This window comes from Zonotrichia leucophrys, chromosome 2 (assembly GCF_028769735.1).
Source record: "Zonotrichia leucophrys gambelii isolate GWCS_2022_RI chromosome 2, RI_Zleu_2.0, whole genome shotgun sequence".
NCBI classification, from domain to species: Eukaryota; Metazoa; Chordata; class Aves; order Passeriformes; family Passerellidae; genus Zonotrichia; species Zonotrichia leucophrys.
Genome location: NC_088171.1, coordinates 35,968,401 through 35,984,047, shown reverse-complemented (window position 1 = coordinate 35,984,047; position 15,647 = coordinate 35,968,401). Strand labels below are relative to the sequence as shown.

The following is a 15,647-nucleotide window of genomic DNA, read 5'->3' as shown; positions in this document are numbered from 1 at the left end:
AGTTTTGAAGTGCAACTTGATTTTATGCCTGGGTAGGGAATTGCTATTTCTCATAATTCAAAAATAAAAGTAAATTTACTGGAGAAAAAGGCCATCCCAAATCCCTGACTCAATGTTTGACCATTTTGAGTAAATTCTTGAGAAATTTTCAGTATGTAATTAATGTAAAAAAAAAAAAAAAAGAAGAAAGTCTTAAGCATGGCTTATTAAATTTCAGCTGCTGATCAAACTCCTCTTGGATATCTTGTCAGGCACAGGTTGGAGGGACAGAAACAATCACAGTTGGATGTGGCACCTTCAAGCAGTAAATTGGCATCATCATCCATTGGTAGTTAGGAAAGAGTCAAACAAGTTGACTTAGGTCTGATAATGAAATGTCCAAGTGATAGGGACACAGGGATCTGGTATGGTTTTGTGCTTTATATTCAGGAACAGTCTCTGCTTTCTAATTTCTTAATACATGCAACCTTCTTCTTGCCTGATAAGTCATGCATTAAAACTGTTCAAATTGTCAATAAAAAAAAAAAAGAAAAATAACCTTTCAGTGTTTCCTTAGATGAGAACAGTATTATTATTGTGCCTTTCAGTTTGCTGTCTTTGTTCTGTGCCTGCAGCTGAATGAATTTTGCTTTTCATTTCTGTTTTTGGAAGCACTGCTTTTCTGCAGGGTGCAGAGATCACATGTCTCTATGTGCATAAGATGCTTGGTTTGATTTGTAAATGGAAATACAAGCTTGTCTCAGGCACAAAAAACATCTTAATTTAAAGTTAAAATAGAGGTTGAAAACCAATGACTAAGCCCTGAACTAAGTTTTCACAGTTGTAACAGACTTTTCTTTTGCCTCTCCATTTAAAATATGGAAGAGTTGAGAATAAATGATGCATGGCCCATTCCAAATATTCTTCCTTTCCCATTCCAAATATTCTTCCTTTCCTCCTTGATCCAAATCTGAGGATCCTTGCTCATATGTTGGCTCTCTGTTTTTTATTGTAAATATTTCTTGCAGATTAGTTCACTTACTCTTTCTGGTTGCAATGAAAACAGGTTTATTGAAATCTTTAAATGTTACTGAAATAGTTCAGCAATATTAGCACAGCTGGGTTTCTGTTTTATAAAAGCACAAATTATAGTGAGGAATAGTCATCCTTTAATACACAAAACTACATTGTATGTCTTCATAAAAGGTTTAATGTGCTCTCTGGACCTTAAAAGCAGCTCAAATCTCTTTTGTAAGATAAATATTAAAGAAAATGCTGCCATCATCAGAATGTGGTCCAAACTTAGCAGCAAGGAGTTTAGCAACCTGAATTTCTGTGACCTAAAGCACCTGCTAAAGACCAGCTTTAATCTGAAGAAACCAAATAAGAGAGGGTGGAAGGATCAGGCTATATAGTCAATAAAACTGATGGTCTGACCAAACTGCTGTGGAGGTCTGAGATGAAACCCGAGTGTTGACACTGCCACACTTGTTTTTGTGGAGACCTGTGCTGTCTTGAAAGCATTATGTTGATTATTACTAGCATTAATAATGGTACTATTAATATAGGACATTAATAATCATAATATTAATCTAGGACAATCTCAGGTGTGCTCGAAAAATTGGGAATTAGGAGAGGTTTAGTCTTCACCCTGTACAACACTTTGATCGTGTCTGAGCTTCAGAGAGCTTGACAGTTGTACCAACAAAGCCCTTGAAGACAAAAAGTGTTTGAAAGATGAGTCTGTGTGATGTATCTGTGGAGCCTCACTGGGGTGGATGAAAGCAAGGTGTGCTGTTCCTTGCTCCATCCTTGCTTGCTGGCATGGCTGTGCTGAGCAATGGACACAGCAGTTGTTCTCCTGGGTGAAGGTTTGGCCTGATCAAGCTGAAGTTTTGCCAGCTTCTGAGCCAAATCAATACAAGGCAAATTTTACAGCTGAATGCTACTCATCACAGCATGAGGTGAATGCTTTTCTGGTGTCAGGGCTGACTGCTTGGTCTCACTGAAGCCTAATATCCTCAATATCTGCTTGAGCGTTGCTCCAGTTTCTTTTGGAGAGGATCTGTATTGGTGGCAGCTGACTTCTCATGTAGCACCTTTTACTTTATGCATGATAATGACTGGATATTATTACATTTTTGAGCAAGAGACTATATTGTGTGGAAAACAACTTCTGCATAGTGTGTTGGGGACAGAACTGTTTGCAGACATACATCGCTTAAAATGTCTTAAATGGTGAGTTGCTGGAAAGGACTTGCTCTACACAGGAATATCTCCTTCAGATCTTTGTCATCTGGTAGAAATCTTAATTGAGATCAACAATAACTACTAATTAACATTTTAGAAACTTGTATTAAACCCAAAGGGTTTTTATGTGTGATGTTAGCAGCATCTCTAGCTTTCCCTGAGAAAAAGTTGCAGGGCATTAAGTGAACAGCAATTAAAAGAGGAGTGTGAAGAGCAAACATTGGTTTAATTCAGTAAACATCAGTTAAATTTCAAGACAGACCCTTACTTTCACCCTCTTTTTCTCACACCAATCCTTTTTATCACCCACTGCTTCCTAGTGAGTGCTGCACTTTCATTGTAAACCTATTGTTTTGTTTTTCAATTGACAGAGAAGACAGAGAAAAGAGCAAATTCAGTTGTACTTTCATAAGTTTTGGCATTACTTGAATACTAACTTGTTATAAGTGCTTCAAGATCACAATAGTTCATTAAAAATGTTTCTTTTTGGTAATTTTTTTCTTAAAAAGAGCAACTGAAAGCTGTTGTTGGTGAGCCAGTTTTCACATAATTTGTAGCTTTGTAAAACTATTAATTATTTTGTGCTGAATGTCTTCAGGTTATTTTGGCAAACCAGGAAAATAAGTTGACTTTAAAAATCAACATCTATTTGATGTGAGATGACAAAATTATTTTTCTGAGAAGTAATTTTATTGTAGCAGTCAGATTCTTGCACTTTATAAAAGATTATTGCAGTACCAAATTACAGCTTTCAGAGAAGTACACAGTGTTATTCTGAAAAAATAACAGAATAAACCCCCAAGGAATCTGAAATGAGTTACTATGAAAATCTTCCTTTCTTTAGTTTGGACTCTGTCATGCTAAGCTGAGAGTGCTTTGTTGTGGATGCATAGCTATTTCAGGTTTCTGGGGCTGGGGGAAGGAAGGCTCCAAAGCACACTGAATTATTTATGCCTGTCTCTATTTTCTTAAGAGCGTGGCTTCAGCCTCTGACACTCCTGTTCATGAGGTGGAGGATGGGGTACTGCAATCTCTGTTCCATGTGTTAATCTCTCTTCCAGCATTATTTGTCTGTTCATTTCTTTGTAAGTGAAAAATTACCTCTAAATGAAGTTTCCATTAGATTGTCACAACTTCTATGTACAGATTTAGTAGTGATTTTATTCTGTGTTGAGCACTTTAAATTTCTGATTGTGGATAGATATTTACTAGAGATTTTTTTTTTTACTAGATAGAGATTTTATTTATAATAGCACAAGTTGTTCTAATTGGAATTTATGAGCTTTTTAAATATGTGTCAGCATCTGTAAGATCCTCATGTAAAATGTTTCAAGTTTTGATATTTTTAACCTGAAAGTTGGTGCTTGTCAAGATTTGTGGGTTTATTTTTCTTGAGGTGATGCTAGGCAGTAACACACCCCTGTTCACCCTATTTCAGGAGCATAGCAATGTTCAGACATGTTTATAAAGCCCTGATAATTGTTGTACCTGCTGTTTCCCTTTGTGATGTTTGGAGCCAGACATTTGTTCAGAGAAGAGCAATGAAGCTGTGAAGAGTGAGTCCTGCAAGGGGCAGCTGAGGGAGCTGTGGGTGTTCAGCCTGGAGAAAAGGAGGCTCAGGAGAGGCCCTATTGCTCCCTGCAGCTGCCTGAAAGGAGGCTGGAGCTGCCTGGGGACCAGCCAGTGACAGGGGAAGAGCCATGGTCTGCACCAGGGGAGGCTCAGGAGGAATTTCTTCACTTGTTAAGCACTGGAACAGGCTGCCCAGGGAGGTGATGGAGTCACCATCCCTGGGGGTCTTTGAGAAACCCCTGGATATGGCACCTAGTGCTGTGATGGTTTGTTCAGAGGCTGGACTCGATGGTCATGGGGGTATTTTCCAGCTGTTTTGATTCTGTGATTGCCCATTGGTTGTTACTCCTTTCTTTCTGCTTTAAAATACTCAGTACTGTTTGTTTTACCACTGACAGCAGTGGTGATATATTCATACAATTAATTTGGCTTGTCAGGTGTTAAATGGGACTTATCACAACGAGAAAAGATCTTAATAAAGGAACTTGTTAAGGAAGTCTTCTTTGTAGCGTCAGAACGCAGGAGACTGGAAAAAAAAAAAAGACCAGGTGGAATATTGCATCCCTGCTGCAGTGTGTTTTTGTCAAATAAAAAGATAGCAAGTGGAGTGTATTAGCTTGTGGCGGCTGCTCAGAACTCTTTTTTCAACCTTTGTGCCTGCAGTGATTCGAGGCCAGCCAAGCATGGTGCCTGTTAGCTCCCTGCAAGTGCAGCAGTTATTCCATAGTGGCACAGCATGATGTACAGCTCTTTGGCCATTTCCAGGGTTTCCATAGCCTACAATGGTCTGTACAGTCCTCATTTCTCTGAACTTTCCCATCTATGAGTGTAATGGTTTGCAATTGAGACAAATGTGTAGGTTTTCCTCTGCCTACAGCAGAATGTAGGTCTGAGGTATGGTCTGCTGAGAGAATCAGGCCACTGTGCTTGACATGCTCTGTGGTAAAGAACTGTGTGCATGGGCAGCAAGCTGTTCTTTGAGATCTATTTGCAGTCATTCCCTGTGTTTTCTGAGGTTTACTTTTCACTGGAGGAGCAAACTCTGTGAAAAAAAGTGTAGGAATTATAACAGTAGGTGGTTTTAAAAGTCAGGCTGATTTATCAGAGGTACCATGAAGGAGTGTTCTTTTCCTCCTGTGGGTGAAAGGTGTTTGTCCAGTATTGAGCTGTGTAAGAGAGCAAAGAGGTGGCAAATATGTGAAAATGAGCATGAGGACAACCTGAAGCTGATTAAAGAAAAGAAGAACATGAAGCAGGCAAGTAGAAATGTCCTGCTTAGACAGGTGGCTGCTAACACACTGTTTGAGCTATGTGATGGAGGAAAATAAAGTACAGTAGAGTTCTGAACAAGTAGAGGTTGTGGGTATGTCTGAGAAATGGCCATCCTTGTCATATTCAAAATGAACCAAATGAGGTTCAGGGAAAAAGTGCTGCCTAGCAAACTGCATGGATTTGAACTGCAGTAGACTGCTGGATGGCTTCCTTCTCTGAAATGTAATCTGGGATCCCAGTGCAAACTCCTCCACTGACAGTCATGTTTTCAGGATAAGGTTAAAGCATTTGACAAAGTGTTTGACTGTTACATACTTGCCTGTATGAAATACACTGTGTTGAAATGACCTCTAGTTGCTGGGCGGCTTGCTCATGCTTATGAAATACACTGTGTGTTGAAGGGAACTCTAGTTATAGAGGAGCTTACTCATACTTTCATGCTTAAGAAGCATTACCAAAATGGCAAGTTTGTTTTTGGTTCAGTAACTGTTGGTGTATTTAAGGAAAAAAAAAATTCCCACACTTACTCATACTTGCATACTTTCATACTTATAAAACATTACCAAAATGGCAATTTGTTTTAGGTTCAGTAACTGTTGGTATATTTAAGGGGGGAAAAAAATAAAATCTCACACATACAAAATAAAATCTCTCACATAGTTGAGACTATTTCTTTCAGGGAAGTTTCAGAATTTTAAGGGCATTCGATACCTCCAAGCTTTTAATTCTTTTCCCTATCTACTCAGACTGTAGGTATGAAAAAGTCTGCCTTGCATACCTTTGTATTTGTTCAGTAACAGAATGCTGAAATATTTCCCCTCTTCTTAAGCTTATCTGCCAATAGGTTTAGGTATTAATTTAATAAAAATTAGTATTGTATATAATTTTAACCTTTCTTGCTAGGCTCTTGGATGCTTAATGTTTTTCAGCTGTGTCATGTATTTCGAATAAATCTGCTTAGCTAGTGTTTGGAATAAAGGAAATACTTTTGAATAGGGAGATCCTCACTAAATCTGCAAGTTGTTAGAGATTGTGGCTCATTTGGCAATGTATCAGAAGACAAATTTGGTGCTCTAAAAGATGAGTTACCTGAAAGCAGATGGAAACTCCCAGAGTTCTGGAAAGCAGTTTCATTGACATCACCAGCGCAGCAGTACTCATACTCAGAGTAATTCATAACAAAGTACTGAATGGTTTCATTGGTGCTGAAGGTTGGGCAAACACTCCACAGACACTCCTGGTTCCAGTTAAACCTGGTGCTCTGAGGACTTGCAGGCAATGAATGGCAACTGAAGTGGGACTTTTTATCTGTTCTGTGTGCAAGACACTCCTGTAGAGCCAGCAATGTCCCGGGTTAGAGCACAATAGGCAGGTCTGCAGCCCAGGGTCCTCTGGCAGATGTGCTTTATCAGCTGAAGTAATTCCAGCTCAGAGTAGCTTGTCCTTTCCCTCTGGTCAAAACTCTGCTTATGAAAAGGGATTTGTTTGTTTCCTAATGCATTTTCAGCTCAAGTGGATGAATATAATTTTACCTAAATGGAAAGATTGCGTGAGTTCCCTGGACAATTCATTGCCTCACGTTGTGTTGGTAGAGGGCACTTCTAACATGGAACTACTTGACTTTTTTGCAAGGTTGAGCATCTGTGTGATGTGTTCACAGCCCACAGGCAAACAATTACCATTTTATGGATTACAGACTCTATAGAAAAGGAATTCTTCCTCTATTTTATTATCTGCTGTTCTGTGAGAAGTATGTACTCAAATGGCAGCTTAAGAAAAAAAAAGAAGAAGCAAAATTTGAATGGTTTGAAGCATATGCAAGCTAATGGTAAAAAAGCAGCTTTGCACACTTCTCCATGCCCAGCATTGTCTTGCAGATGAATTTGGGGGGGAAACTCAAGTGCTGATTGTTTCTAAGGAGAGCAAATGTGTGCAAGTATTTTACTTCTTCAGAATATTGTAGAAGATTAAGAGAAACATGTTTGTTTATTTGGGTATATTTGTATATTGTTGAGTTTCTATTGCTGAGATAAGAATTATGAAGAAAATTTAGACATCTTTGTTAAGTGCTTTTTAAACAAGTGATAAACACCCCACATTTTTGTTTTGTAGCCATATGTACCAGAAATTTTTCTAAATGGTGGAAAAAAATGTCAGATATGGCAATGTACACAAGACCAGCTACAATAGTGTAATAGTCCTGAAACAGTTTATATTTATCTTAATATATTGTTATTGGAAACACTTAAAATTATCCTATAAACATGTCACATTAGTCTACCTAAACAAATAAACAGCAATCAATTGACTTCAGGTAAGAGCAGCAATGCAGACAAACCACAAAGAAAATAAAGTGCAATTAGTGCTTCAGTCTCTCTCCCATCTGAGTAGATAAATTGACTGACAGTTTTGGATGTAATTGTGCTGTATCTTTGTTCTGTTTCCAGTTATACTATTGTCCTCTTTCAGGAATCCCTCAAACATGTTTTATCTTTCCTTTTTAAAAATATTGAAGTGCATGGGAGCAGAGGGAGTAAATTATTTAAAGTTATTCTGTGTGTCTGCACTTGCCTGAGTCAGCAGAATACATCTAGGTCATACGTTCCCAGGGAGCTCCAGTGCAGAGTATCTTCTTTCAATGGGGACTAAGCAGGCTCATCAAGGCACAGTTCTCTTGCCTTTTTTCCTATTTATGCCTTCACAAAGCTTAGGTGAAAAATGATGCAAATTATTATATTTTTAAAATTAAATTCAGATAGGCTTTCTTTGAGCTGACCCGTTCTTCCCTCATCATTGGACAATCGACTGACAGAGGGAGTGCATTCCCTCTTAGCTGCAGCTGCTACCAGTAGGCTGAATGATTCTCTAATCTATGCAGTTATGAATAAAAAACTCCACTAGTTTTGTTTGTTGATGCTTTCTTTCCTTCTAGGATGGCTGCAGCTCCTCCAAGCTACTGTTTTGTAGCCTTGCCCCCCTGTTCCAAGGATGGGCTGGTGGTGTTTGGGAAGAACTCTGCGCGGCCCAGGGATGAAGTACAGGAGGTGGTGTACTTTGCTGCTGCAGAGCACGAGCCAGGAAGCAAAGTGGAGGTAAGGGTGAATTGTGGCATTCAAACTGTGAGAAATCACTGTTGCTGGAAGAAATGAATGCTGTCTTGTTTTCCCATCAGATTGTGGAGTCCTTTCTCACTTCACTCAAATCTCTTGAGTAGAAAAAGAAAAGATTTTTTTACAAGTTTGAAAATGAAACTTACAATGTAACTTTTTTTAACTGAGGAAAAATCCATGACCTCTACTTTTTCTGGCAGACAGGCAAAACTGCTCACATCTCAGATTCCTGCACCATGTGGTCAATTGATTTACTTCTAAGGGAAAAATCTCCTGGCTAATTGGAAATAGAAGCTAATTTTTGGAGTTTGTCATGTGCCAAATGAATTATTCTCATTCATGGTTGTTGTTTGGCAGTAATGGGGCCTGGCTATGCTACACAGGTTGAAAAACAGGAAATCTGTTTTTCAGAAATTTAGCCAGAAATCTGGGACTTGAGGAACTTGTATTCTAATAGGGGAATGTGAGAGGAGGAGAATGCGAGTGCTCAGGTTTGTAAGCCAGACTTAACTCTTGTACATGCCATGGGCTCTGTTGGCATGTTCTGCACCTGCATCATGGCCAGTTTTTAGTGCTGTGGCTTTTCTTGAACCCAGGCTGGATGTGGAGTCCTGAAGGTGGACAGTGATGCCGTGGATGCAGGTTGACAGGGACCCTGTTGGAGGTTGTTGCAATTGTAGTCTGTCACTGCAGCCTTGTTCTAATGACAAGAAACGAAAGGATAAGGAGATGTGGAAGAGTGAAGCAAAGGGACAAATGAACCAGAAGACAGGAAGAGGGGAAAGTGTAAAGTGGAGGTGGAATGAAGAGACTGAGGCATCAGAAGGAAGGACAAGGATCTGTGCAGCAGTCATTTTATCAGAGGAGACAGAGCCTGATGTGGCACTGCCAGCAGCTTTTAGGGTCCCAGGTTCTTGCTCTGTCTGGCAGCTGGGAAAGCAGAGTCTGTGAGGCTCCCTGCATTCAGCTTTCTCCTGGCCCTGTGGCTCTGCAGAAGGCTGAGGACAGGAGGGGTTCTGCACCAGGCTGACGCCTCTCATCCAAACACATTCTGTGTGGATCTAGTGGCACTTACCCAGAAGAGATCTGAAGGCCAGTGCCACTTTTAATGCTGCTTTTCAAATGGGATGACTTCCAGATTTCACAGGCTTTGGTGCTCTTCTTTCTGTTAATGTTCCCTTAATTCTTTTTGCTGCCAACATCTAGTACAACTTATGCATTATTAAATGGTTTAATTTTGGATATAAAGAAACCCCTTCCCCCAGTAGCACTATGCACACTTGAGTGCTGTAGCACCTTGTAGACATGTGCTGGCACATGTAACACAAGGGTGACAGTAAGACAAGAAGAAAGCTTCAGAGCAGTTTGTTTTAAAGCGCCTCTGCATAGAACAGGAAATGGAAAAAAAAGTTCTGTTATTGGGGAAGAACAACTTTGGAAAGCTTCTCTGTTTTGTACCCTTAATGGAGAATAATTTGTAAGAACTTACTGTAAGAGTTCTTGATTCTTTTCGTCTCTTTGCCCCATATCTTACTCTTTCATGAGATTGTCATAATTTGCTGAAGCATATAATTAAGCCATATATAATAATCTATAATTTTATAATTGGCATATAATTAAGGCATATATAATCTATTATGATTTCTCTTTTACACCATGATTAATTGGTTTAGTGCCTTTTTTTTTAGAATTCAGTCATTAACTCAGCTCTTTTGCCAGACCTTTTAGGAGCAGGAAGCATAATTCCTTTTCATAGCACAGCACCGTTTATAGATTTAATCTGCCAACAAGGATCTGCAAGCATTCTCCTTAAATGCTGAATTTTTAAAAAAAATTAAGGTAAAGTTTGTTGCAGTGTGGTGAAGATGCACTTTTAGATGACAGACTGGAGGGGGCCATTTTTTTTTTCTAAAGTAGGAGCTTAAATCCTAATTAATGACTACTTTGGCTTCTGCTAGTCTAAACTACAACGTAATTCTTCATTAGCTATCCTGAGGTTTTTCAAGTAAAATTGTGTGCAGCAACATACAGGCTCCAGATGTTTGCCAAAATTCTTCCTGTTTCCTCCTAGCACAGGATAAAAACATCATCATTTTCTCTGAGAGCAGTGCAAGTAATTGCTTATCACTGCCTCTTCATCACACTCAGCACTAAGTATTGTTAATGTGCTTTTATTTTTTTTTACTCACGCATATTTCGAGTGGAGTAAGCTGGTTAAACCACAGAACTGATTTTACTTGTTTGTTAGGTCCAAGGTAGCTGTCTGGGAGGTTTTCACAGTCGTTGTGTGTTGGTAGTGAGTGGTACCTCAGAGACAAGAAAAACTTCAAGGAAAGGCTTGGGTCCAGCTGCTTCCCTTGTTAATACCAGGCATGCAACACTCTCCACCTCTGAACAAACTTGTCAGAGGTAATTAACTGATGGGGGAGTGGAGAGGAGTGTCAAAGCTTCCATATGTAGCTTTGGCATGCTCAGGGTTAATCCTTTGTTCTTTGAAACCCGTGAAAGCTGCCAACACTCCAATTACTGTTGGAGCAGGTTTTCTTTTTTACTACAGCTTTCCTTCCCTTGCACTTTGTAAAACTAAACAGCCCTGAGAAATTAAATGTATAATATTTACAAATGGAAAAATGTGCCTGATCATTTCACACTACAGTTTTTCTACGTCAGTAATCCTTTGTGCCTCTGACTAGATTTTTCTTTTCATCCATCCTAGTGTTTTGGGTTTCTTTTTCCCAAATGAGCAGCTTTTCTCTCCATTCCATATTGTATACTTGCTTTAGTTTCTTTACCTTCAATGGACAATGATAGTGGACTTGGTTTTCATTCTGTTCTATTTTTTGCACACAATGTGGTTCAGTGTGTATCAAATTGTGATTACCTGGTTGTGGCTGCCACTCATGTTCTGAATTTCTTTTAAGATGTGGTAATAGCATGGATTGTTCTACAGAACTCTGTCAGGGAGTTTTTATCTTATTTATTTCCTATTTCTGTTCTATGCTGCTCCTGTTTGCATCTGTGAAAATGCACTGTGTAACCAAAAGTGGCTCACAGTAATTCAGTGAGATTGCTGCCCTAAAGGAATTGGGAGGGCTGTGCTGTACAGCTCTCAGTCACTTTGTGGCAGGGTCTCAGGGGGACTCAGTGAATACTGCAAGTCATTTTCAGCCTGATCTTTGTGCCTCAATCTACCAGACAAGTAACCCTGCAGCTATAGCTCATCAACATAATTCCTTCCCTCCACGTCAGCAGGTTCCCAAGACCCTGAACAATGGGGCTTTTCATTAAAGGTCCCTTCTGTGTGTGTGTGTGACAACTTTCTCAAAGGTTTGTTCTTCCCCTGCATTGCAATTTTGCAGGGGCAGATGCTGATCAGCCCTCTTCGTTGTTGTAGTGCTCAGCCTACTGAATTTATGTGAGCAGGTGAAGCATTGCTCCCCTAAGCATAAATAAGGTCCTTTTTGGAATTCCTCCTAAAAGTATGTTATTTTTTTTTCCCAGATGTGGATTTTAAGAATTTGTAACATTAGTGAGAATTAAGATGCAAGCCCCTCAGTCTTATTTTCAAGGTAGATTTTACTTACTAGATTTCTTTTATTCTCTAGTAACCTGCTGTGATTTTTCTTCTGCTGAAGAAGTCTTGGCAAAATGACTTTTTGTGGAGGAATTTCCCATGTGGATTTTTTTTCCTTTTAGATCCATCTTCCTTTCCTCTAATTTGACCTTATATTCATGATTTCAAAATAGCCATGATTTCTTGTTTCACTATAGAGTTGCAAAAGCTCTTTCACCTTAACAGCATGCACTTCTTGTGGAGGAATGGAAAGGGGAAAGCAGAAAGGGTAGACTAGCAAAGAAGTCTATAAAAGTGTGGAACATTCCAAATTTTTCTACTATGTTGGTATTAAACACAGATCTGGGCTAAAAGCCAGCCCTCTGTGGGGTAGGAGGAATTTTCTTGTTCTCTAATACATCGTGACATAGTTATGCTAGTTATTCTTTTGTTTTGCTCTGTTGGTCTTTTTTTTTTTTTTTTTTTTTAATGGATATCATTCTACCTCCCCTTGCTCTGAGTTTTCAGAGGAGCAGTAAGATTTTTTCTCTATGTTGGTCTGAGGACTGTAGACATAAAAACTCACCTAAAGGAAACTGATGGGTTCCTGCCTGGTGTCACAAAACAGTGTAAAGCTTGGAAAGCAGACTTTGACTGCATTAAAGGTGGCTTTGTATCACCTGGTGATCTTAATCCTGGTGTTTGTAACATCATCACCAGGCATCACACCAGTGCTGCATTCAGTTCTGGGGTGTTTTGGTTCCCCTTGTTGCTAGTTATTTGTGTTTTCTGCGTTGTGTCATGGGCAAGGTGTTCAGAATCTGGTAACAGAAGCCAATCAGCAGCAGGATCTAGTGAGAATTTGCTCTTTGGGAAGCCTCCAGGTGAGAGTGGCAGTGCTAACTCACATTGCTGCAGGTGTGGGTGCAAACCTGGGCACCCCCAGTGACACCTCCATGGGAAGGTGGTGCCTGGCAGGAAACCTCGATGAGGCACAGCAGTGTTTGTGCCTGTGATGGAGCATTTTGCTTACTCTACATAGACAAATGAGGTTTTAGCCTGCGGATTTGCAGTTCAGAGGGGGTTTAGGAAGCTGCATTCCTGCCTCTCTGCTGAGACAGCTGCTGGTGGGCAGCAGAGCTCCTGCACACACGGACTGGAGGCTTTGTCCAGGCCACCCTGCTGGAGCTCACCCTGAGACTTCACACAGAGGTGAAGGAGAGGCACCACGCAGGCAGACAGCAGCTGGTTCCTGCCTTCAGCTCCATTTTCTTGGCTAATGTGAGTGTTTTCTCTCTTCTGCTCCATTGCAGGCCACTGCCCTTGACACTGATGTGTCTGACTTTGCTTTGTAGCACAGCGCTCACCCCAGCAGCACTTCAGAGCTGGAAGCCAAAATCTCTTGGCTGTTTCTGCCCTCTCAAAGCCTGTTTTTACTGTGGGGGTGCTGCTTGTTTGTTCTCTTCTGCTACCAGAGCAAAATTGGTCACCTTGAACTATTCTTTTTGTTCTTAATAGTTTTAATTCTCCTTTTTAATTGTTGCAGACAGGAAGAGGAGGGGAGAGTATTAGAATTGTGTGGGGCAAAAATCTGTCAACTCTTCCATCTTGACCCAAACAATTTAATTGTGTCAAAACATATGAGTGAGCAAGTATTTCAAATGCCTAGGATATCCAAGAATTCCAAGGATGTCTCTGTCATGGACTCTTTGTGGCTTCTTTGAAATGTATTTCTAACTGTTTTAAAACTTTAAATTAATAGGCTTCATCCACATTTCAATTTTACTTTTCCTTATCCTCCGTGAGACTGCTAAATTTGTGTCTTGAAAAACAAGAGGTGCATTCTTGACTGCTAAACCTTACTCTGACATATAGTGTCTCCAGAGAGTGCTCTCAGACATAGGTGCCTTGCTGAACTTTGTGGTATTTGATTTCTTTAAAGACATTTAAATTTTGCTTTGTGGAGCCCTTTTCCATACAGTGGCTCATTGGTGGCTTGATAGAGCAGGTTAGAGTCAGTCAGAGGGTGCAGATAATTCTGCTTTTTGCCAGGGGAACTGTTTAGCTTTTTCTAGCTTCTGTAATTTTTTTTTTTCCTGGAATGAAATCTTATCATCCTTACACACTGCTGCAGATAAGATTCAAGTTTGATAGTTATTGGTTGCAATGAATACAAACAGTTGGGAATAATATGCAAACAGAAAACATATGTAAAGTGCACTAGGGTCTTCATAAAAAGAGAAAAAAACTGTTCTTAATATGAAAAGAAAGAGATACTTTACTGTGGCAGAAAATGGCTTTTTTCTCTATTTGTACACTTAGTAAATGCTTTTATATCTGGCTACAATGTGAGGATACAAGCAGTATCCTCAGTGTGTGTTCCTGAGAGCTGGCTACCCGAGGTTTCATCCTGCTGCTGCAGAGACTTCTGTTCACTGTCCTGGTGTGACCCTGTGAGCTCTGGAGTTGGGCTGACTGTGTGAGAGGTGCCCAGGCTGGATTTGCCCTGGTGTGTGGCTGTCCCCTTCACTGTGGCACAAGTCCTGCTGCTGCTGCTGCAGGAGATGCCATGGCCATGTTCAATGGGTGTGGTGAAATCATCATCCAGGGGTCTTCCACTCTGTACTTGGTGCTGCTTTCTATGTAAGCAAGCAGTGGTAAAAGCATTGGCTAACCTCCTCTTTTGTCTTGTGCACTACTGCCTGCATGTTCCTCTTTCCCAGGAGAGGTTATTTATTCCCACTTCTTTGAGCTCTACTCAATTTGTTTCTGTCAATAAGCAGCAGAGGAATTGTCTGTGAAGCCCAATGCTAGGCACATCTGCAGGAGATAGTCTGAGGGGCTTCCTTGAACAACGCCATTCCAGTTTTGCAGATTGCCACTTCCCCACGGAGGGAAAGCCCAGGCAGCCCATGTCTGCTGTGGGATCTCCTGTCTGCACATTTCCAGCTAGGCTGTCAGTGTCAATGCCCTGATGGCCAGGGAGGCTCAGGCTGTGAGGCTGCCTCAGCACGTTTTTTGCACCCCTCTTTTGGAAAAGGTTAAAAATGCAGCCATGGTGCAACTTACTGAGTTGCTGCAATCATACAGATATTTTGCCTTTTTTCAAATATGTGCTATGGTGTGGCAGTGCTTGAAGCAGTGAAGCAAAGGGTTAATGCCAAATTCCAGCCAGAATCTGATGGCAGGGAAGGGGGTTGGCCTGGGATCTCTTTTGTATCTGGAATCTTAAAGCCCCCTTTCAAAGATCATTTCTTTCTAAAGCATTCCCTGACTATTGCCTTTGTTATCCAGGGCTGGAGCCTATGTGATTTCATTGATATTTCATAATGACCTGACTGACAGTGCTAGGAATTGGGCTTCTGCAGCCTTGGTACAGTAGAAACTGCACAATAGTTTCTTTTCATTAATGAAAGAAGAAATCTCTTGTGCTTATGACTGTCCTGTCTGGTTTTGGAATACCTCCAACTTATCTGCATGCCCTAGCTAGGCTGGCAGATACATTTGTGCCTTGTGCTATTCTTAGAACTCCCTTGATAAGATTTTCTTCTTGATACTGTAAGTGAAATAAAAGAAGTATCATTAGTTCCCAGCCTGTTCAATTCTCTTTAAAGTTGTTGGCTGCATCTCTTGTGTGTGAGGTCCCTCTTCTTCAGTTTTTTATTTTCTAATGGGAATTTACTGTCACAGGGCAAGATGCCAGTTATGTCCCTTTCAGGACTTGAATTCTAGAAGATCAATGGAGCCTGACACAACTCACTCTCAGCCTTTGCCACCAAATTTGTCAGTATTCTCCTGGTTTTAGCATTCATACTCAAAGAAAAATGTTAGTCCAGCTGAAGCTGGACATTTCAGGAATTTGAAGACAGGGTTACTGGCAAGCAGAATCCCAGCAGTACCTGATGTCTGTT

The 15,647-nt window shown here is 40.4% G+C and overlaps 1 protein-coding gene across 2 annotated transcripts in view; it reads left to right on the top strand.

The window, feature by feature from the left end:
- SCRN1 (secernin 1) overlaps positions 1–15,647 on the top strand; it is a 37,710-nt gene that overhangs the window by 3,037 nt on the left and 19,026 nt on the right. For both annotated transcript variants that reach the window (XM_064704562.1, XM_064704561.1), the window contains exon 2: positions 8,006–8,165. In XM_064704562.1, coding sequence (XP_064560632.1) covers positions 8,007–8,165 — 159 coding nt within the window. In that variant the 5' untranslated portion in view covers position 8,006. The remainder of the gene's footprint in view (positions 1–8,005; positions 8,166–15,647) is intronic.